Source organism: Aotus nancymaae, unplaced genomic scaffold (assembly GCF_030222135.1).
Source record: "Aotus nancymaae isolate 86718 unplaced genomic scaffold, 86718_ANA_hifiasm-v0.15.2.pri h1tg000003l, whole genome shotgun sequence".
NCBI lineage: Eukaryota > Metazoa > Chordata > Mammalia > Primates > Aotidae > Aotus > Aotus nancymaae.
The window spans coordinates 11433515-11455249 of NW_026988414.1; the positions used below are offsets into that span (position 1 = coordinate 11433515).

The 21735-nt window shown below is 44.4% G+C and overlaps 1 protein-coding gene across 2 annotated transcripts in view; it reads left to right on the top strand.

The window, feature by feature from the left end:
• Positions 1-268: 268 nt before the first annotated feature.
• Positions 269-21735, top strand: part of CDK5RAP2 (CDK5 regulatory subunit associated protein 2) — a 197558-nt gene continuing 176091 nt past the window's right edge. The window contains exons 1-3 of one of the 2 annotated variants that reach the window (XM_021674018.2): positions 269-517; positions 8969-9036; positions 12826-12893. In XM_021674018.2, coding sequence (XP_021529693.2) covers positions 459-517; positions 8969-9036; positions 12826-12893 — 195 coding nt within the window. In that variant the 5' untranslated portion in view covers positions 269-458. The remainder of the gene's footprint in view (positions 518-8968; positions 9037-12825; positions 12894-21735) is intronic. The other variant, XM_064378500.1, reaches the window with a different exon arrangement.

Below are 21735 nucleotides of genomic sequence, written 5' to 3' on the forward strand. Positions count from 1 at the left end.
ATTCCTAAGTGGCTGTAGTCATTCCCATCTCCCGCTTAAATTAACGGACTAGGGCCGGCTTTCGCCCTCAACAAAGATGGCACCTACCCTCGCCTCGCCCTGAGTGCCCTCACAAAGAATGGCAGCCTGCCTTTTTTTTCTCTTAGTTTTGCTGGCACAAGCACGGATGCTTTGCCCTTAGTTAAGATGGCGCCCACCCCCGCTTCCCTGCCCGTCCTCTGGCGCCAGCTGGTCGGCTTCACTGCGTGCGTCTCGGTGACCCCGCCTAGTTTCCGTAGGAAGAAGCGCCGGGAAAAGATGGCGGCTTCTGTGGTTTGAATTCCAGCGGCGCCGCCAGAATCCCAACAAGAGCTGGGGTGGAGGGGGCGGGGACCCGGGGAGCCCGGCGGGTCGCTACCGCGGGGGGAACTAGTGGCGCCACCGCCACAGACACCAACGCCGTCACCACCTCTGTATCCATGATGGACTCGGTTTTGGAAGAGGACGTCACCCTCCCTGGGACGCTCAGCGGCTGCAGGTGCGACCAGGGCATCGGTGGTCGCCGTAATCGGGCCAGGGTTGCAGCTGATGGGATTTTGCTCTAACGCGGCCTTGGGGTTTGCTCTTGAAGGTGTCTGGTCAGGGGCAGTGTGCGGGGTGTGTTCCTTCGGAGAGGGTCTCTGGGCGGCCCACCATCTGACACTCTGGGGGGCTGGGATCCCCGGCCTGCGCCACAGCCGCCTGTAGCATTGCGCCAGGTACTTTGTAGAAGGTGTGAAGAACAGGTAAGGGGTTTTCTGAAAGAGTGGGACGAGTGTGGGGCCACTTGGAGAATCCTATTAGTGGGGGTAGGTGGAGAACAGGGACCTTGAGGGCACCTGATGGTTCATTCTGTTTTGAAGATTTGTTTTCATTATGGAGAGTGTAGTCGGGATGCCCAGACTTTGCTTTTTGGGTTGTATAGTGGCCACCTAGGAAGCAATGAAATGCAATGGTTAAGAGCCTTGGCTGGAGTTGGACAAAACTGGATTCAAATCCAGCCCTGTAAACTGACCAGCTGTGTGACCTTGGTAAAGTGACTTAACCGGCTTTCCCATCTGTAAAATAGGCTAGTGGTAATATCCACCCAACAGAGTTGGGGTGAGGATTAAAAGGGGTGATGCCTGTGGAGCAATTAGTTTGGCAAGTGTAGTACCTGCTACATAATCAGTGCTTAAAAAATGATCCTGCGTTGCCATTCGTATTATTATTACTACGATCATCAAAGGTGATATAAATCAGGGAATGATGGCCAAGAGTGGCCTCCCATGGTCCTGCCCCAAGAGACTGTGGGAGTCCCCATTGCTGGTGGAGCTGGGGTCTGGTAGGAAGGCCTAATAGAGCGCTACACTGCTCCAGTGCTGGCCCCTGTGGTTGTCCTGGACTCCAGGTTGGAGAGTGAATAGTAGATGGAAGACAAGGAGATCCCTGTCTGAGAATCTGCGCTGTTTATCCAGCTCTACCAGGGACAAGCTGCTGCTTTTAGTCAACAGACCTTAATTGAAAGGGTGACCATGGTATTGTGCTAACTGGGACACTTTTAAGAGTGAAAAGGGCCAGGTGCAGTGGTTCACTCCTGTAATTCAGCACTTTGGGGGCTGAGGTGGGCTGATTGCTTGAGCTCAGGAGTGTGTGAGATCAGCCTGGATAACATGGTGAAACCTCGTCTCTACAAAAAATACAAAAATTAGCCAGGCATGGTGGCATGCATTTGTAGTCCCACCTGCTCGGAAGGCTGAGGCAGGAGGATTGCTTGAGCTCGGAAGGTTGATGCTGCAGTGAGCTGTGTTCATGTCACTGCACTGTAGCCTGGGTGACAAAGTGAGACTCTGTCTTTAAAAAATAAAAAAGAAAAATGAAAAGTGAAAATAATATTTATGCCCAGGCAGCAGACATCAATAGGGCCTATCTTGGGTAAACCTGGACAAATGATTTTTCTATTTGTGGAGAACCTGCATGTATCAGGCACAGACTAAGATACTTTGTAGTTCCTGTCTAATTGAGTCCTATGACAGTTCATCATGCCCTTTTCTATCCATTTTACTTCCACTGTCCCAATATACTGGGAGTATGGCTTCTCTCCTGGATTGTCCTTTGTACCCCTAATAGTTTTTTATACTACAGTTGGAAACTATCTTCTAACTATAAATCTGTTCTTCATAGTCTGCTGCTTTATACTTTTAATGCTGCTTATTGCTGTTATTGTAACTCCCATTATTATTCTCTCAGATAACTGTTCTCATTTCAGTGCTCGTTGGCCAAACACTTGGGTTTTGGGGTTCCAGACCTAGTTGGGTTTCAATCCCAGTTCTGCCACTTAACAACCCCTTGATCTGGGGCAAGTCACTCATCCTCTGTGAGCCTCAGTGTTTATCATCTGTAAAATGGGTTAATATAAAGTCTAGGGTTGGCATAAAGATTAAAATGAATCTTAAAAAGTTTAGCTCAGCGTCTGACCCAGAGTGACTACTTAACAGATCAGCAAATATTCTCCTTTCTCTCATCTCCCTGACTTTGCAGGACTTAGATACTGCATACATTCCATCTTAACCATTTTAAAGCATATAGTTCAGTTGTATTAAATGTATTTGTATTGTTGTGCAACTGTCACAACTATCTTTGTAACTGTTCATCTTGCAAAACAGAAACTCTGCCCCTGTTAAAACATTAACTCCCTATTCCCCTCTTCTCCCAGCCCCTGACAACCACCATACTACTTTCTGTCTCTGTGATTTTTTTTTTTTTTTTTGAGACAGGGTCTCACTCTGTTGCCCATGCTGTAGTGCAGTAAAGTGATCTTGGCTCACTGCAACCTCCGCCTCCAGAGTTCAAGCAATTCTTATGCCTCAGCTACTTAGTAGCTGGGACTATAGGCATGCTCCACTACACCTGGCTAATTTTTGTATTTTTGGTAGAGACAGGGTTTCATTGGGTTGGCCAGACTGGTCTTGAACTCCTGGCCTTAAGTGATCTGCCTGCCTTGGCCTCCCAAAGTGCTGGGATTACAGTTATGAGCTACTGAGCCCAGCCTTTCTCTATGATTTTGACTACTATAAGTATTGCATATAAGTAGAATAATCACTATTTGTCCTTTTGTGACTGGTTCATTAAACTTAGCATTATGTCCTCAAGGCTCATCCATGTTGTAGTATGTGTCAGAATTTCTTTCCGTTTGAAGGCTTTTCTTTTTAATTTTTTTAGAGACAGGGTCTTGCTATGTTACCCAGCCTGGTCTTAAATTCCTGGGCTGAAGTAATCCTCCTGCCTCTGCTTTGCTAAGTGCTGGGATTACAGGCATAAGCCACTGTGTCTGGCCCTCACTGATATTTTTACTGTCCTTTTGATTGTAGCCATCCTTGGGATGTGACGTGGTATTTCATTGTGTGTGTGTGTGTTTTTTGTTTGTTTGTTTTTGAGACAGAGTCTCACTGTATGGCCCAGGCTGGAGTGCGGTGGCGCAATTTTGGCTCACCCAACCTCTGCCTCCTGGATTCAAGCGATTCTTGTGCCTCAGCCTCCCAAGTAGCTGGGACTACAAGTGCATGCCAACATGCTTGACTAATTTACATACATAAATAGATATATAGTTTCACTCTTGTTGCCCAGACTGGAGTGCAATGGCGCAATCTCGGCTCACCACAACCTCTGCCTCCCAGATCAGATGATTCTCCTGCCTCAGCCTCCCGAGTAGCTGGGATTCCAGGCATGTGCCGCCACACCCAGCTAATTTTGTATTTTTTGTAAAGTCGAGGTTTCTTCATGTTGGTCAGCCTGGTCTTGAACTCCCAACGTCAGGTGATCCACCTTCCTTGGCCTCCCAAAGTGCTGGAATTACAGGTATGAGCCACTGCGCCCTGCCTAATTTTTATATTTTTAGTAGCGACGAGGTTTCACCATGTTTGCTGGGCTGGTCTTGGAACTCCTGACCTCAGATGATCTGCCTGCCTTGGCCTTCCAAAGTGCTGGGATTATAGGAGTGAGCCACCATGCCCATCGCTTATTGTGGTATTAATTATACTTTAATGACTACTGATGTGTTGAGCATCTTTCCATGTGCCTTTTAGCCATTTGTACACTTTCTTTGGAGAAATGTGTATTCAAATCCTTTGTCTGTTTAAAAAAATGTGAATATATTTTGACCCAGCAATTCCACTTTTTGTCGTCTATTCTAGAGAAATCCTCATACTTGTGCAGAGTGGGACCTTATAAGGACATTCATATGACTGTGTGTGTAAAAGAAAAACTTGGAAACAAATTGAATTATCAGTAGGGGATTGGGTAAATACACATTCTTTCAAAGGTATCTTTCAGACTGCGGCCCATTGGTAGCTCATGAAATTCAATTTGGTAGGTTGCAACCAGGATTTAGAAAAGTAGGACAGAATAGAAAACATTTCAAGGATGAAGCGTAATAATATTTCTTCTGTGGCTCATGGTCAGTAGAGTTCGGATGATACTGCTGTAGAAAGCTTTGTAGGAGTTAAAAACTTTGAGGCATATCTATTTATACTGTCATGAAAACATCTTGAGGGCATATTAAGTAGAAGAAACATGTTGTGGCATGATATATACTGTTTGATTGCATGTGTTTTATTTTTAAGCAGCAGAGTTAAAATGATGTAAAAACATATAAAAAGATCTGGAAGGTTATAGGTCTTTTTGATAACAGTGATTACCTCTTAGGCAGGTACTGGATGGGAGTGAGGAGTAGCCGAGGAGAACTTTAGGTTTGTCTGTATTTTTTTATTTATGTATTTTACTGTAATTAAGAATAAATAAAATGGAAGGAAAAAGGAGTTGTTAAAAGACAAAAGTGAGCTTGTTGGTGTAATCGTCTGAATGTGATGTCTGGTCTCACCCACGGCTCATGAAGCAACTTGTCAAGGTGACAGTCCCCTTGGGTCTTGTGGTTTGAATGGACAATTATTACTGGCATATATAGGAATAGAAGGAGGTCACTCCTTTTGAGTGGCAGTAGAGCAAAATAGGAGGATGAAGCTCAGGTGAAGGTCCATTCAATCACTCAAAAATTGTCCATAAACAGTTCCTGCATCTGGGTGCAGTGGCTCCCGCCTGTAGTCCTAGTACTTTGGGAGGCTGAGGCGGGCAGGTCACCTGAGCTCAGGAGTTCAGGACCAGCCTGGCCAACATGGCAAAACTACATCTCTACTAAAAATACAAAATATTAGCCCGGCATGATGGTGCATGCCAGTAATCCTAGGTACGTGGGAGGCTGAGGCTTGAACACGGAAGGTGGAGGTTGCAGTGAGCTGGGATCATGCCACTGCACTCCTTCCTTGGCGATAGAGTCAGAGTCTCCAAAAAAACAAAGCAAAATAAAACAAAATGAAACAGTCGTTGTGATGGCTGTGCCCTGTGCTGAGTGATGGAAACCTTATGCCTCAGTCCATTTGGTCCTTACCACCACCACCACCTCCTCTACTCCCCATCTCCGGGAAGGTGTCAGGGGTACCAGGGTGGTGTAGGTTCAGAGCAGGCGGTCAAACTCAGACTAGCTTGGAGTTTCCAGCTTATCAACTTTTGGGTCTTTGTTTCCTCATTTAAAAAAAAACAAAAACAAAAACCAGCCTGACCAACATGGTGAAACCCTGTCTCTACTAAAAATACAAAAAATTAGCCAGGCGTGGTGGTGCACACCTGTAATCCCAGCTACCCTTAGACTGAGGCAGGAGAATAGCTTGAACCTGGGAAGCAGAGGTTGCAGTGAGCCAAGATGGTGCCACTGTACTCCAGCCTGGGTGACAGAGGGAGACTCTGTCTCAAAAAAAAAAAAAAATGGCAACATTAAAAAGTACCACCTACTGCATAAGGACTGTGGTGAGGATTAAACCTGATTTTAGTTTTAAAATTCAGTTTAGAAAATGGACTTTAATCCTGTGGTGAGGATGAAAGGGAGGGCTGCCTGTCCTGTGCTGAGCTTGTACAGCATGGGTGCCCCATACAGGGCAGGTTTCTTAGATTGTGCTGTATTTTGCACGTGAGGAAACTGGTACTCCACTGTGTGTCACATTTATATGGGAGCTTTGGGCGGTCCAGACACAGGTTAGCAAGTGGAAAAGGCACTGGGATCCTGGATTTTGGGCTTGGCTTTGCCACTGACTTTTGTGATTTTGAGCAAATAAGTTCCCAACCCATTTCTGGGTTTCAGTCTTCTCATCTGTGCACTGGTAAGATCATATCTGAGCCCTCTTGTTTTGCTTACATTGTTTTCATTTCTAGTGAGTCTCCCAGAGGCCCCAAGCTTAGTTATAAGACGACAAGTGAATGATCAGAATGGGAAGAGGGAGCTGCTTGGGGCTGGAGGTGTGGTTGGAACTGACTGGAGGGTGCAGATGATAGAGAGTCATAGCATTTTAAAAGTGGGTAGGTAAAGCCCAAGTGGAAATTTGGCAGGATCCAGGCAAGAATTTCTGCATTGCATAGTGGTTTCGTCTAAGAGTTAGGATGTCAGGTATCATTTTTCAAACTTCAGTGTTTGCCTGTAGGACGCTCGTCTAAGACCAAAATCTTTGGCTTTGCTTGCTAGGTACTTTTCAGCTGCGATTGGTGTTGGCTTGAGTTATTCATGGGCAGTTTCAGCCAGTGGGAGTTAATGTAATGGCCGTGGAGAGAGCCGCAGATTGAGAATGTGGGACGAGACCTTAGGCCGAGCTTGGCCAATCACCTGGTGTGTGTGACCTTGGGCTTCTGAACCACCATCTGCAAAAGGTGATGGTTGAACTTGATTTTAGTTTTTAAAATTCAGTTTAGAAAGTTGACTTTGTCCTTTTAGTGATGTTTATTGGAGGAAATTGAGAATTATGGAATATTAAAAGAAAGAAAACCTCTCGTTTCCCTACAAATGATGATTTTAAATATTTCAGTGTATTTTCTTTGTCTTGTTATGTATCTGTAGCCCATCTATTTCCAAAACGAACTTGAGGTGGCTTCAGTGTTTATGTACTGTATAGTATTTGTTTTCATCTGTTTACATTTTTTCATTTACGTTTGTAAAGGGGACACTTTTTATTTTTTATTTTTTGAGGCTTACTCTGTCACCCAGGCTGGAGGGCAGTGGTGCGATCATCTCGGCCTCCCAGGTTCAAGCGATTCTCCTGCCTCAGCCTCCCTAGTAGCTGGGATTACACGCATCTGCCACGATAACTGGCTAATTTTTTTGTTTTTAGTAGAGACGGGGTTTTACTATGTTGGCCAGGCTGGTCTTGAACTCCTGATCTCAAGTGATCCGCCCACCTTGGCCTCCCAAAGTACTGGAATTACAGGCATGAGCCACTGTACCCAGCTCGGACACATTTTTTGTGATCATTCTCTTGATATTGGAATTTTATGATATTTCCAGTTTTCTGCTGTTTTTGATCTTGAAGGTCCATTCCAACTCCAAAGTTTGGTGGTCAGGCAAAATTGTCCCAGGAGCAGAATGAATTTGGATTTAGAGGCATGGAAAGAGCAAACTGCCAAGAAGTCAAGCTGAGCTTCCATCAACTCCTAGTTTACAGCGTGGGATAGGGAAGCATTTGTGGAGGTTGGACGTTAGAGGCCTGGCTTCTGTACCTGGCTCTCCACTGAACTGCCATGTGATCCTGGCTAGGACAGTGAAGTTGTCTGGGCCTTGGAGCCTTCCTTTGAAAAATGTGTGTACCCTCAGGGAATTCGGCAATTCTAATGATGGCAAATCTTTTATAAATTGCAAAGTACTAGCTGGGCGTGGTGGCTCACACCTGTAATCCCAGCATTTGGGATTATATATAATCCCCTATTTTTGGGAGGCTGAGGCAGGTGGATCATGATGTCAGGAGTTCGAGACCAGCCTGGCCAAGAGACTAGCCTGGCTAATATGGTGAAACCCCGTCCCTACTAAAAATACAAAAATTAGCCGGGCATGGTGGTGGGCGCCTGTAATCCCAGCTACTCGGGAGGCTGAGGCAGGAGAATTGCTTGAACCCAGGTGGTGGAGGTTGCAGTGAGCCAAAGATTGTGCCACTACGTTCCAGACTGGGCGACAGAGCGAGACTGCAACTCAAAAAAAACCAAAAATGTAAATAAATTGTAAAGCACTGTAGGTTTCAGGGTGACATGATATTTTGCTCCCATTTATGGAGTACCCACAATATATGGGTACCTTGCTATATCTTGTTTAATGGCTATGTCTTGTCTTGTGATGTAGCTGCTGTTCTCCTTTTACAGCTGAAGAAAGCGAGGCTCAGAGAGATACATGGCAGAGCTGAGAACAGAATTCAGGGTAGTGTCTTTTGTGTCACACCACACCTCCTATTTTGGGTTAGTTTTCTGTCAATGTCTCCAGATCCTCACTGAACATATTTATATAATTCAACCAGGGCAACTTCTTGGATCAGTGAATTTTGCATTGTTTGACATTCTTAAAGCATTTAAATTGATGTCTGATTCCCAGAGGTGATAGGTATATTAGTAGTCATAATGATGATAGTAACAACAATAGTTGCCATTTATTGAACACTTACTATGTGCTTTGTGTTTATATACATGAAGTAATTTAATTTTTACAGGGAGGGCATGGTATCCCCATGTACGAGATTGAGAAAGTGAGCCTCAGAAACGTAAGTAGCTTGTACTTGGCACGGTGCCTCTGCCACTAGCACATATTTGGCACACAGAACATTTGCTGTATGGCTGAATGAATGAGTGATATTACTGAAAGTCACTCAGCTACCAAGTGTTGGAGCTGGAACTCAGTTCTAAAGCCAGAACTCAACCCCAAAGCCTGAATTCTTTTTTTTTTTTTTTTTTTTTTTTGGTGAGTTCTTAATCTCTGTGCTTCATACCTCACAGGTAGTTCAGCTGTGTGTCTGTCCCTCCTGGCCATGGGATAATTGTCATGTGTAGTCCAGGCAGTCTTAGTCTGTATTGTTCAAACATTAGCTCATCTCTTATCCTATGTATTCTCTCCTAGTGGCCTTGTTCCTAATGTACCAGATGACCTGGATGGCATCACCCCCAAAGCTGGGTTGGGAAATGGTGGTAAGTACACAAAACCAGGCATTCTCTTGAGAAAAGGAAAGTAGACATTAGACTGTGGGCATCTTGAGCTTTCATATCGTTGGAGCCCAGAGGCTTCCCTGGCTGGCACACAGTAGGTGCTCAGTATTTTTTGTGTGTATTGATTTGCTCTCCACTGCCTTTCATAAACCCTGGACTAGAGGAATTGTCCTTTTGGCCATGCTTCATGCGTTTCATTTGTTGCTCCTAAGCCTATAGGGATTCAGTGAGCATTTGCTGAACTGAACAACTGCAAGGAGGCTGGACATTGAATTGGTGGCTAGGCCAGTGGCTGGAGGCCCAGGAGAGCTGCCATCTGGGCTCTAGCGTGCCAAGGCCTTCCTGGCAGGCTGCTGGATCCTGTTTGCCGGCTGAGGCCCAGCATTCCTACACGGGCCTGCCCTTTGAAGACAAATAGCTGGTTAGACCACAGGAGACGGCACTGGGTAAATAAATAGCGTATTGTGCTTAAGCTGGATTCTAAGGAGACTTTGCAGTTTGGGTCCAGCTAAGCATTCTTTATAATTTTTATTTCTGAAAAAAGTGAATGCTTAAGTGTCTCTGTGGGTAGTGCTAGTTTTTGCAAAATATCTCTAAGATATTTTGACTTGCTTTTTTTTTTCTCTTCTCCACAGTGCTGAGATATGTGCAAAGAAAGGAGATTTTGGAGCAGACAGGAAAAGAGTCCCAAGATTTATTTCTGGAAAATCCCTTAACTTACAGGGCACCCTCATGTTTTCCTCAGGAACCTGTTAACTTTTACTTTATTTTTACTTCTTATTTTTTTGAGACAGGGTCTTGCCCTGTCACCTAGGCTGCGAGTGCAGAGGTGCGATCATACGCAGCACCCTTGACCTCTTGGACTCTCTCATCTCAGTCTCCTTAGTAGCTGGGACTACAGGTCTGGGCCACGACACCCGGCTCATTTTTGTATTTTTTGTAGGACAGTTTTGCCATGTTGCCCAGGCTGGTCTTAAATTCTGGACTCAAGTGATCCACCTGCCTCAGCTTCCCAAAGTGCTGGGATTATAGGCATGATCCAGTGCACTCACTGGCAACTTTTACTTTAAATGCAAAATCGAACAAGTCTGATTTCGACTCTTCCTGCCCACAGGCAGTTAGAAGCAGAAGACTTATAGGCCTACTTTTTTTTTTTTGAGATGGCGTCTCGCTCTGTTGCCCAGGCTGGAGTGCCATGGTGTGATCTTGTCTCACTGCAATCTTCACCTCCTAGGTTCAAGCAATTCTCCTGCTTCAGACTCCTGAGTAGCTGGGATTACAGGCACATGCCACCACGACTGGCTAATTTTTGTATTTTTAGTAGAGAGAGGTTTCATCATGTTGGCCAGGCTGGTCTAGAACTCCTGACCTGAGGTGATCTACCTGCCTCAGCCTCCCAAAGTGCTGGGATTACAGGAGTGAGCCATCGTGCTCGGCCTGTCTATTTCTTTTCTTTTCTTTTTAAATTAAAAAAATTCTTTTTTTTTAAAGATAGGGTTTCACCGTGATGGCCAGGCTGGTCTTGAACTCCTGACCTCAGGTGATCCACCCACCTCTGCCTCCCAAAGTGGTAGGATTACAGGCGTGAGCCACCGCGCCTGTCGGCCGGCCTATTTTTTAATTCAGCCAATAGTGTATATCTGCTTCATGTCGGGTTCTGGGCTCAGTGCTGGAATTCAACCTCAGATGTGGTTACTGTTAAGCTGAGAAGACAAACACTTATGAGAAATTGTGTGATCAGTGTCAGGAGCAAAGAAGTATAAAGTGCTGTAAGAGGGCATTAAAGGGAGATTTCCTCTGGTGTGGAGGTGGGGCAGACTAGAGTTTCCCAAGCAATTGATATTGGAGCAGAGACCTGAACAAGTAGGATGTAGGTAGGGAAAAAGGAGGGGATGAGCATCCCAGACACAGGTGAGGGCATGGCCTGTTTGAGGAACAGGAAAACAAACCAGTGTGCCCTTCATGTTTGCCCTGCCCACTGCTTAGCCTCTTTTCTGCTAAGTGGTTTCTGAACACCATGCCCACTCCCACCTCTGTGCTTCTGCCTGGGCTGTCTCTCCTTCCTTTTGTCTCTCTCGTCTGCCTGGTGCCTGCTTGCTGCCTCTTGAAGACTCAGCTCAAAGCTCACCACCATTTTTGGCTCTCCCCAGGCTAAGGTGTACTTTCCTCTCTGAACATTGTGTATTTCACTTCATCTCATTTCATTTCATTTATTCCTGTTGGCTACTTTTAAAGTATCAGAATGAGACTAGTTCTGACCCGCCTATACTCCTACCATCCTGTTCCAAACCACCGTGGTCTGTGGCCTATATTATCCCAATGTTCTAACTGGTTTCCCTGTTTCTCTCCTAAGCCCCTTAAACAGTCTGTTCTCAGAAAGGCAGCCAGAGGGAGCCTGTAGAAGCCTAAGTCGAGTTATGTTATTCCTTAGCTCCAAACCTTCTGTGGCTCCTGAGTCCTTAGAAGAGCCTAGAAACCATATGCAGTCTGTCCCCATTTACCTCTCTTACCTCCTCTCTTGCTGTTCCCCTTCGGTTATTGAGCTCCAGCCTATTGGCCTCTTGACTGTTCCCCACACCCACTGGGGACCATGCTTCCACTTCAGGCTTCTCTCTGAAGAATTCTCCCCCAGGTCACTGGTCCTTTCTCTTCAGGTCTGCCCAGATGTCACCTTCTCGGTGAGACCTTCCTTAACCACCTTACTTAAAATGGCAATCCTCACCCCATCCCTCCTATTTCCTATCCTTATCTACTTTATTTTTCCCCATAGCATTTATCATGTTTTTACATATTATTCAGTGGGTTTTTTGGTTTTGTTTATAGTATTTCCTCCCTCTAGACTATCAGCTCCATTTGTTTGTTTTATGTCCTGATGTTTCCACATTTAGAAAGGGACCTAGCAGAAAGCGGGCTCTCAGTGCATATAATATGGAAGAATGAACTTATTTACCAAGCACACATTTACTGAACACCTGCAGAGTGCCACAGGCTTTCCTCAGCCTGATAACAGTTAGTTTAGATCTCCGTCTTGCCCACTTGATCGGGAACCTCTTGGATCCAGGATTAGTGTCGTCTCCACCATTGTTTCCTCAGCACACAGGATGGGGCTTAGTACCAAGCAGGTGTGCAATACATGTTTGTTGAGTGAAAGAAGCTGTGCAGAGATTTGGGTATTGGCACAGTCTTCAAAACGGGTCAGCAATTTCCGGTCCACTGCTTGCTTTTGAAAATAAACTTTTATTGGAACATAACCCCTTTGTTTGTTGATTGTTTGTGGCTTTTTTTCTGTGACAACAGAAGATTTGAGTAGTTGTGACAGATTTTAGGCTTTGCCTGTGGCCCACAAAGCCTAAAATATTGTCTAGTGTTTTAAGAAAAAGTTTGCCAACCCCTGCTGTCAAATCAGTTAGACATGCTTTGTTTTAATTACCGACATGAGAAGATGATATTCTGTTCAGTAAAGTAATTTCTTGAAATAAGGAAGTACCTATTAGGACAGGCTGCTTTACGAAATTGCTGATGCATTTGCTGGGTTCATCCTCTGATGTGCACATTGCTACTTTGGGGTTAGTTTAAGTAATTTGTAAATTAATGATTTAGAGCTTTCCCTGGACTAAGATCAGTAAATCACAACAGATAGCAAGTACCAGCAGGGTATACTGTGGAAGCAGTTCGTGTTCTTTTTTCTTCTCTGGGCTCTATTCCCCAAAAGGAACATTGGGCAATTTGAATGCTGTGACGTTTTCCTATGTCTGTTTTGTCTTTTTATAGTGCTCCCAAATGTGTCAGAAGAAACAGTGTCTCCCACCAGAGCACGGAACATGAAGGACTTTGAAAATGTAAGTGGAAATACCAAATTACTATCCCAACAAATCATGTCTGCTGCTACTGTCCAGCCAGACCCAGGAAAGATGTGTTTCCTAAGTTTGATGATATTAGAGGTAGGAGGGGTGCCGTGTCTCCTGGACGTCCTCTGTGAGACTTGTATGTACACATGCAGTCAGCCCTTTCTACAAGGACCAAATACAGGTTCTGACGGGATCAGCAGTTTTCAACGTTGGGTGAAACCTTTGGTTTTCAACTTTGGTTTTCAAGTTTGGTGTCTCTTTGGTGTCCTAAAGGTGAGGATGTTCCCCTGTTGCAAGTTGAGGTGAGCTAATATTTGTCAAGGGCCTTAAGGCACGTTATTTACGGTCCCCTATTTGATGCTCACTGCAACTCTTTGAGATATTTTGTATTATTCCCATTCCTACAGATAAGGAATCTTAAGACTAGGAGAGACTTGTTTATGGTCATGTAATGCAGGAGTGTCAGAGGTAGGATTTGAATCCAGGTTTTTATTAATTCCAAAGCCATTGTTCTTTCCACTGCATTGTGCCTCCCCTTGCATTTTATAGACTTTATCTTTGTTGCTTTTGAATGAAATGTGAGTAGCCTGTACCCGGTACTGTGTAGCTTTTTTCTGAGAATGGATTACTCGGTGATAGATTCGGCTTCAGTGCTTAATGTCTTTCAGCGTTGTATCTTTCATTTGTTAGCAGATGGGGTTTGTTGTCAAGTAACAGGAAAATAAGGTTATTTTCCCAATTCCAATTCTCTTTAACAAGTTACCTGTTCAATGCTCTCATTTATCATGGGAAGAATTAGATCCTTCTTCATTTGTAAGCAAATGAAATCCATACTATGCAAGACACAGGAGATACTTATCAGAGAGAAGATGGAGGACACAGAGAGAAGGACATTCCACAATTATGTTTCTCTCTCCCCAGTTGTCTTTACAGAACAGAGCAGTGCTGTCTCTGGATTTAATTTAGAATACTCATTACCGCTAATAGTTATCTGCAAACCACCAGTGACCAATTGAAAAAATGACTTGTCAGATCTCTAATGGAAACAAGTAATTTCTGAGCTTTGAGTTGTTATAATTTCAGCTCTACAACTCGATCTATGCTGTGGGGTCTGGGGCCTCAAACGAATGAGATTTGATTATTCTACATCGTGTATAATTAAAATATGCTCTACTATTAAATGGTTGTTCCTGTTTTATCATAAGAGTAATAACAGCTACTGTTTATTGAGCTCTTGCTCTGAGCTGGGCACTTTAAGTGCTAAGCTCCTTGTATATGTTACTTTAATATTAAAGTGGCTCTGCAAGATAGTTATTTCATTTCGAAAGGCACTGTTTTACATCTTATTTCTAAATTGGAAAATTTCACAGAATATTAGACTTTTGGTTTCATATCTATTTTCTGCTTATTGAATGGAAAGGAATCCTAGAATTGAATACAACCCTATTTATTATATGTAGGAGAAACTGAGGCCCAGGGTTGTGACGTGGCAAAATTGTTCTCAGAGGCAGTCTGTGCTGCCTAAGGACCATGGTCTCAAGCCAGGCTGCGTGTTTATCCACTTCTGCTGGGTGCCCTGTGGCCACTTAACCTCCCTGTACTTCCCTCATTTTAAAAATGAGCGTAACAGTACCTACTTCATAGGGTTGTTCGGAGGATTGGAATGAGTGAATATATGCAAAGCACAGATGCCTAGCACAGAGTACGTTCTGTGTTTGCCGTCACTGCTTCTCCTTTTTCTTACTGTTATTGTTATAATTACTGTTATTTTTTTCCTATTCTTCCATGTGATCCAAATTTCCCTTGTTCAGATGTGTTCTTGATGACCTAAATCCTGTTTTTCTTTGAAGGTGAGGGAGAGCCTTCTATGCCAACATGTTTTAGGATTTATGTTTTTTTCTTTATGACTGTGGTCCTTTGGCTGCTGTTAGGTTTTTATGGCATTAATATTTTTTATTGTAGCATTTTCAAGAGCAAATTCTGCAGCCGGAATTGAAATGGCCACACTGTTCTCAATGTCTCCCTTTCAGGTCTTTATAAGTCACTGAAATTTTTCATTTGGCCTGAGTTACAAAATGCATGATCTCTACATAGTGGTAGTCTGAACTTTCTGTGGGATGCTTATAGGAAATGCCTTTGGCATCTAAAGGTAATTTTAGAGTCAGCATGCATATTAAGGAGGGGGCTGAGAGGTCCTTTGGATTTAAAGTGGAAACTCATGATTCGTCCTATTCTAGTCTCAGATGATTGATACCTAACCATCAGGAGTTGCATTTAGATGGGGACTGGCAATACATAGGTATCCTTCTGGTTTTCCTCAGAGTTCATCCATTCAATAAACAGGTTTTAACATATGCCACTGTGCCAGGCTCTCTGCCAGGGGGAATCTGCAGTGGATTAAGACCAGGTAAGTCCCCCTGTCCAGAGGCTCACAGTCTGACTGGGAAGATGGATAGGAAAATAGTGCAGGGACAGAGGTCAGTATAGGGTGCTGTGGGACCACAGAGGAGGAGCTCTGACTCGGGGTTCGGAGAGGCCTCTCTGGAGGAGATGTTGCCTGAGTTGGGTCATCAGGGACAGGTAGGGATTGGTTAAGTGGAGACAGCTAGGGGAGCATCCCAGGCACAAGGACTCACATGTGCATGTGCAAATGTAGAGAGAGGCACGACAGGGTTTGATGAGTTCAGGGAGCTTTAAGTTCTCTTTGGCTGGAAGGAGGCGGTGTGAGGGGAGCTGAGAGAAGTGAGGCCATTGACGCAGGCAGAGGCCAGCTCCTGCAGGTTCTTGAATGTTACACTGCTTTGCTTGGTTTTTGTTCTGAAGATGAAAGGGAACCAGCAATGGATTTTAATCTGGGGAGGGAAATGACCAGATTTATGCTTTCAAAAGCTCACCAGGCTGATGATCATGAGGGGAAGAGTTTGGAGGGGAGCAAGGCTGGTGGTAAGGTGATGAGTTAAAAGGCTGCTGTGCCGTTGTGGGCCCAAAGGGAGGAATGTGGAGCTAAGGGCATGGAGTGAAGGGATGTTTAGAATAGAGTTAATTTCAGAGCTGGAGGAGCTCTAGGAATCATCTCATCCAGTCCCTTCATTTGACGTGTGAGGACTGTGAAGCCCAGAGAGAAGTAGGGACTTATTCGGGCTTTGAACCCAGGTCTTCTGTTAAAGTAAGTCCTTTGTATTTCGTTTGACTGTTCTGTGCAAGTACTCACTCTGGCATGTGAAAACCACAAGTCTTCTTTTTGGTCCTTAAACTGGTAATCCATTGTCTAATATCCTCATTAGTTGAGGGTATAACCACCTGTACGGCAGGCCTCATGGTAGGAATTAGGTAAATCAGTTGGTCTTCACTGGGAGCCTGTCTTATTGGTCTTCCCTCCCTAGACCAGAGGAGGCCTCGTGGAAGCAGCATTTTGTGAAGGCCTGTGCTTACCTGCTGTGACTTGTTCTGGATACTAGTATCTCTCTCTCCCTTTAAAAAAATGTTTTTTTGGGTGAGTATGGAAGACCCAGAATCTGGTACAACGTATGCTGTCCAGGTAGCTGTCTTTCTCAACATATGGAAGAGTTTAATTCTGGTATTTGACAGGGAATGACATGGATAGCTTTCCATTCTCAATACTGATGGATGGCATTATTATTGGCTGTGTAATGTTAAATAAAGGCTTATTAAAAGGGATGGATTGAGCCATAATTTACATAACCTTACTGTGGAACATTTCAGATTGTTTCTAATTTCTCACTTTTATAAACAAAGCTGTGATGAATCTCCTTGTGCATATATCTTCTTTTTTTTCTTCTGAGATGGGGTCTTGCTCTATCACTAGGCTGGAGTGCAATGGCCTGATCTCGGCTCACTGCAATCTCCGCCTCCCGGGTTCAAGCAATTCTCCTGCCTCAGCCTCCCAGGTAGCTGGGATTACAGGCACACACTACCACGCCCAGCTAATTTTTGTATTTTTAGTAGAGACAGGGTTTCACCATGTTGGCCAGGCTGGTCTCGAATTCCTGACCTCGTGATCCGTGTGCCTTGGCCTTTCAAAGTGCTGGGATTACAGGCGTGAGCCATCGCGCCTGGCCACATATATCTTTTTATAGTTGTATGTGTGTGTTCTTTTTAAGGTAGATTCCTAGAAATAAGATTTCTGGATGTCGGAGATAGTAAGCATAACTTATATGCAATAAACAGTAGATACTATGGAATAGGATTTGTTATGTCTAGTGGCATCCTTTCTAAGAAATTGAAAGAACTCTTAGCCAGGAGTGGCGGAAACAATTGCCTGTATCCTGTCCACACCTGGTTTTGCTGTTCTTGTCTTATACCCACCTGCCTTGAGATGCTGGCATTCTTGCATTGACGCTCTTATTCCTATTGTTGAAAATTCTTGGTCTCAGCTGAGGCAGTTGGTCAAATTTGAGTGTTTTATTTGTGGTTTCACTAGCAGATTGGCATCTTTAAATTTGCTCCGTAATGTCTATGTTGTCAGTTACTTACTACCAGATCATAGCTCCCTCATCTTCCACCCCTGCCCCACTCGTATGGCCCTGAAGCTTTCAGAAGCACCATGGTGTATTGATATGACATGGATTTGAGAATGCTGAGGACTGGGTTTCAGGTTTCGCCCTGCCACTTACTAACCTGTGGCCTTAAATGGGTTGCTTCCAAAACTTTATGTATAAAGTGGGGCTACTACTGTCTTTCAGATTTATTAATTGGGTAAGGTATGGAAAACACCTAGCATGCCTGGTGCAGAGTGGGTACTCAATACATGCTGATGTCTGATCTAATCTGAAGATTCTGTAGACTGCAACCACTGCCCTGGGTTCTGCCCCATGAGTGTTCAGTTTCTGCAGACCCTTCTGTGATGTTTCTTTGACCTTGGAATAAAATCCCTAACCTTACCGTGGTCCATGAGAACCTGCCCTGTGTGATTGGCAACTTCATGTCTCTTTGAACTTAGCATATTCCTCTACCCATCCTACACCGCTCTAGCCACACAGGCTGCTCTTCCTCAGCCACACCCAGCTTTTCCAGGTGGGTGCCGGGGCCTTCATGCATGCCCCACCCTCTGCCTGGACACCCTTTTTCCCTTTCCTTGAATGGCAGGCCTCTGGACCTTCTTGCCTTAGTTTAATGTGACCTTGTTAGAGAGGCCATCCCTGACTGCCTTCTCAACTCATGATTACTTCTAGCAAGTACTCAGCACCCTGTCTCTCCCACCATGACTCTTGTGACAGTTTGTGATTATTTCTTTATTAGCGTTCTTGCTTAACATGTGTCTCTCTTCAATGTCTAGTACTCAACACTGAACCTAACAAAATGGTAGGCACTTAATAGTTGCTGATTGAATGAATGTGTGACCTTGTATGGAATACTAAAGCTCCAAGTTTTGGTTGCTTTAGCTGTAAATCTGGGAAAAAATATTTATCTGAGGCTTATGGTGAGGAGTAAATAACATGCTAGGATAGTGCCTGCTATACCAGATCTTTAGCAACCAGGGCGGCTGCTGTGGTTATTGTTACTAAAGTGGCTGGAGAGGAGATACACCTAGAGACACATCTAGAGGCAGACAGCTTATAATGAGGACCAGGGCATGCAGGACCAGAGTCATAGGAAAGCAAGTAGTAATGAGGGCAGGGTGAGGCTAAGGGTGGGAGAATGAGGGTGAGCGTAGAACGTGGCAGGAGTGCAGGAACCATGTGGGATGCAGCTCAGTGGAAGTGGTTGAAGACCAGGTCTGTAGCCGGCAGAGTGAGTGTTGTAGCCACTTTTCACAGAGCTCTGACGGTGCTAGGGCTCTTTGCAGAGTTGAGTACTTGGAATCAAGTTGGGCTTATGGCTGGTGGGATAAAAGTGTTAAGTACAGGGGTTCATCTGTGTAGGACAATGGCCTGCTGGATTGAATGCTCTGAGTTCCCATACCTCTGCATGTCCTGGCCATGCCCTCCAAAAACCTGGCCAGATGGAGGGCTGAGTAGTGTAAATTTTTACAATCTTTTTGAAGGCCATTTGGAAAGAGATTTTGATAGTCATAAATATAAAATTACTCTTGAGCCCAATCATCCATTTTGGGGAAATTGATAGTAGTAGGGAAACAACCCAGTAGAAGGAAAACGCTCAGTTCATGAAGGTGTTTGTTGCCACATTGTGTATAATTGTGAAAAATTGGAAGGAAGGGAAATTACGTTTTATATTTGTTATCGCTTTGCTTGTGACAAGTGTGTTGAGGATGTTTCACAGATGAGGAAGCTGAGGTTGGAGGGATTAAACAACTTGCCAATGAGCTTGTTGTAACTGAGAAACAAAAAGAAGGCAAAATTCAAGCCTGGTCTTTCTGGTTGTAAAAGCTTGTCACTTTCCATTAGAACACACTGAGTCCATCAGTGCACGGCAGAGAAATGGATAAACAATTGACTGTGAATCACTTCAGTAGAATGTAGTGCGGTTATTTCAACTGGAAGTTTTGTGCAATTCTGCCACAATATGAAAAATACTTAAGAAATACTAAGTGAGCCGGGCGCGGTGGCTCACGCCTGTAATCCAAGCACTTTGGAGGCCAAGGCGGGCGGATCACCTGAGGTCGGGAGTTCAAGACCAGCCAGACCAACGTGGTGAAACCCCGCCTTAAAAAAAAAACAAAAAAAACAAAAAACAAAACCAACAACAACAAAAAGAAATACTAAGTGAAAGCAATGGAATATGCAAATTCACTTGTGTTATAATTCTACAGAAATGTGTATTCATGAGCAGAGGTTGAAAAGAATATGAAAAGATTTCATAAGGTAGTTAAATTCCAACTAGTGTTTGGGATTCAGTTTTAAATTTCTGTTATTGAGGCTGGGTGTGATGGCTCATGCATGTAATTTCAGCACTTTGGGAGACCAAGGCAGGGGGATTACTTGAACGCGGGAGTTTGAGACCAGCTTGGGTCACAAAGTGAGACCCTGTCTCTACCAAAAAATAAAAAAATTAGCTCGGCATGGTGGTGCGCACCTATAGTCCCAGCTACTCGGGAGGCTGAGGTGGGAGGATTGCTTGAGCCTGGAAGGCTGAGGCTGCAGTGAGCTATGAGTGCGCCACTGCACTCTAGCCTGAGTGACAGAGAGAGACCCTGTTTAAAAAAAAATTCTGTTATTACTCCAATATTATTTATAATAGATACTTACCTGGTAACAGTTTTCTTGATGATTTGAAGACACCAAAGAGAGTATCAGCATCAGAATGATTCCAAAGTATCCTCCCCTCTTTACTACCTCACTTAGCTGCTGTAGTCAGAATTATCTTACATGCAGTGTTGTTTACTAGAGATCAACTTTGGGTAGCCAAGTTCATGGTTTCTGTTATGTCTAGGTGAGTTCTTCAGTTTTTGTACTTTCAAAAAGGGTAAAAAAATTCATTATGGCCCAAGTATCTGCTTATTGAAGGCCTGAGAAGTGAATTCTTTTTTTTTTTTTAAGGCTTTATTGTGTGTATGTGTATACACATACAATTATTTAAGATAGACAATATCAGCTGGGCACGGTGGCTCATGCCTGTAATCCCAGTACTTTGGGAGACCGAGACAGGCAGATCACCTGGGGTCAGGAGTTTGAGACCAGCCTGGCCAGCATGGTGAAACCCCATCTCTACTAAAAATACAAAAATTAGGTGGGCATGGTGGTGGGTGCCTGTAATCCAGCTACTTGGGAGGCTGAGGTAGGAGAATCGCTTGAACCCAGAAGGCGGAGGTTGTAGTGAGCTGAGATAGCGCCACTGCACTCCAGCTTGGGCTACAGAGTAAGGCTCTGTCTCAAAAAAAAAAAAAAAAAAAGACAATACCACCATCTGTGTATGCAGACCAGAATAATTCCCTAGATGTAAAAATAGATGGTTTCATGGAGGGAGGATGCCATACTGTCCTGAGACTGTGAGTGGGGCTGGCAAATGGTACATAATCACAGGGTTAGCAACAGCCAGGATGGCACAGACCATTCCCAGTCAATAGTGAGTGGAGAACACAGGTCTTGAGACAGCCAGATGGGCAGGTTGGAGAAGATCTCCTCCCTTTAGCGCCATGGCGTTGCCTTCACTCTACACGATTTTTAACGCTGTCCTGTGTTTACTGCTTGTTAAGTCCAGGGCTCTGCCAGGTGCTTTAGTTCATTTAGTTGTCACAACACCCTTGTGAGGGAATTGATTTTGTCCTCATTTTATAGATGAGCCACCACTGGCACAAAGATGTTAAATAATTTTCCCAAGGTCACACAACGCAAAAGTAGCATCTCTGGTAGTGTTGTCTGTTTCTGCTGACCGCAGAGCTCTTGCTCTTAGCCCTTTATGTCTTGGGTGGGAAGATGATTTGGTAGGGTGAGCCTCAGCTTTGGAGGCCCAGGTTCTTGTGAGCCATTGAAACGGATAGCCAGAGTTAGGCACTTTGCTTAGATTTCAGTTGAGGTGGGGCTGGTTGGAGTTGCCCTGATTCCTTTTTATGTTGTTGGTTTTTCTTTCCTTTTAGATGGAACTTCAGGCTAGGCAAGGCTTTTGACAGACTGGGAGTAGGAGGAAGCCAGAATGACTGACTTGTAGCTCCTGCAAAATTTTTCCTACTGCTAAGCTGGGGCCCTTCTCCAGTTTCAGAAAGCACCACCCCATAATCATGTTGGGACGTTTTCCATTTCAGATGGCTGCACTTCCACAATAACACGTGGCTTCCAAGGGCTGGAACTTGGCAAACACAGCCTTGCATTGGCTTACTTTTGAGCATTGGGTTTCCAAGTCATATTTGGTGGGTTTTGTATTTTGGGTATTTATTCCTACTGTATTTTAAGCTGTTTCCGGTTTCTCCACCCCAAGT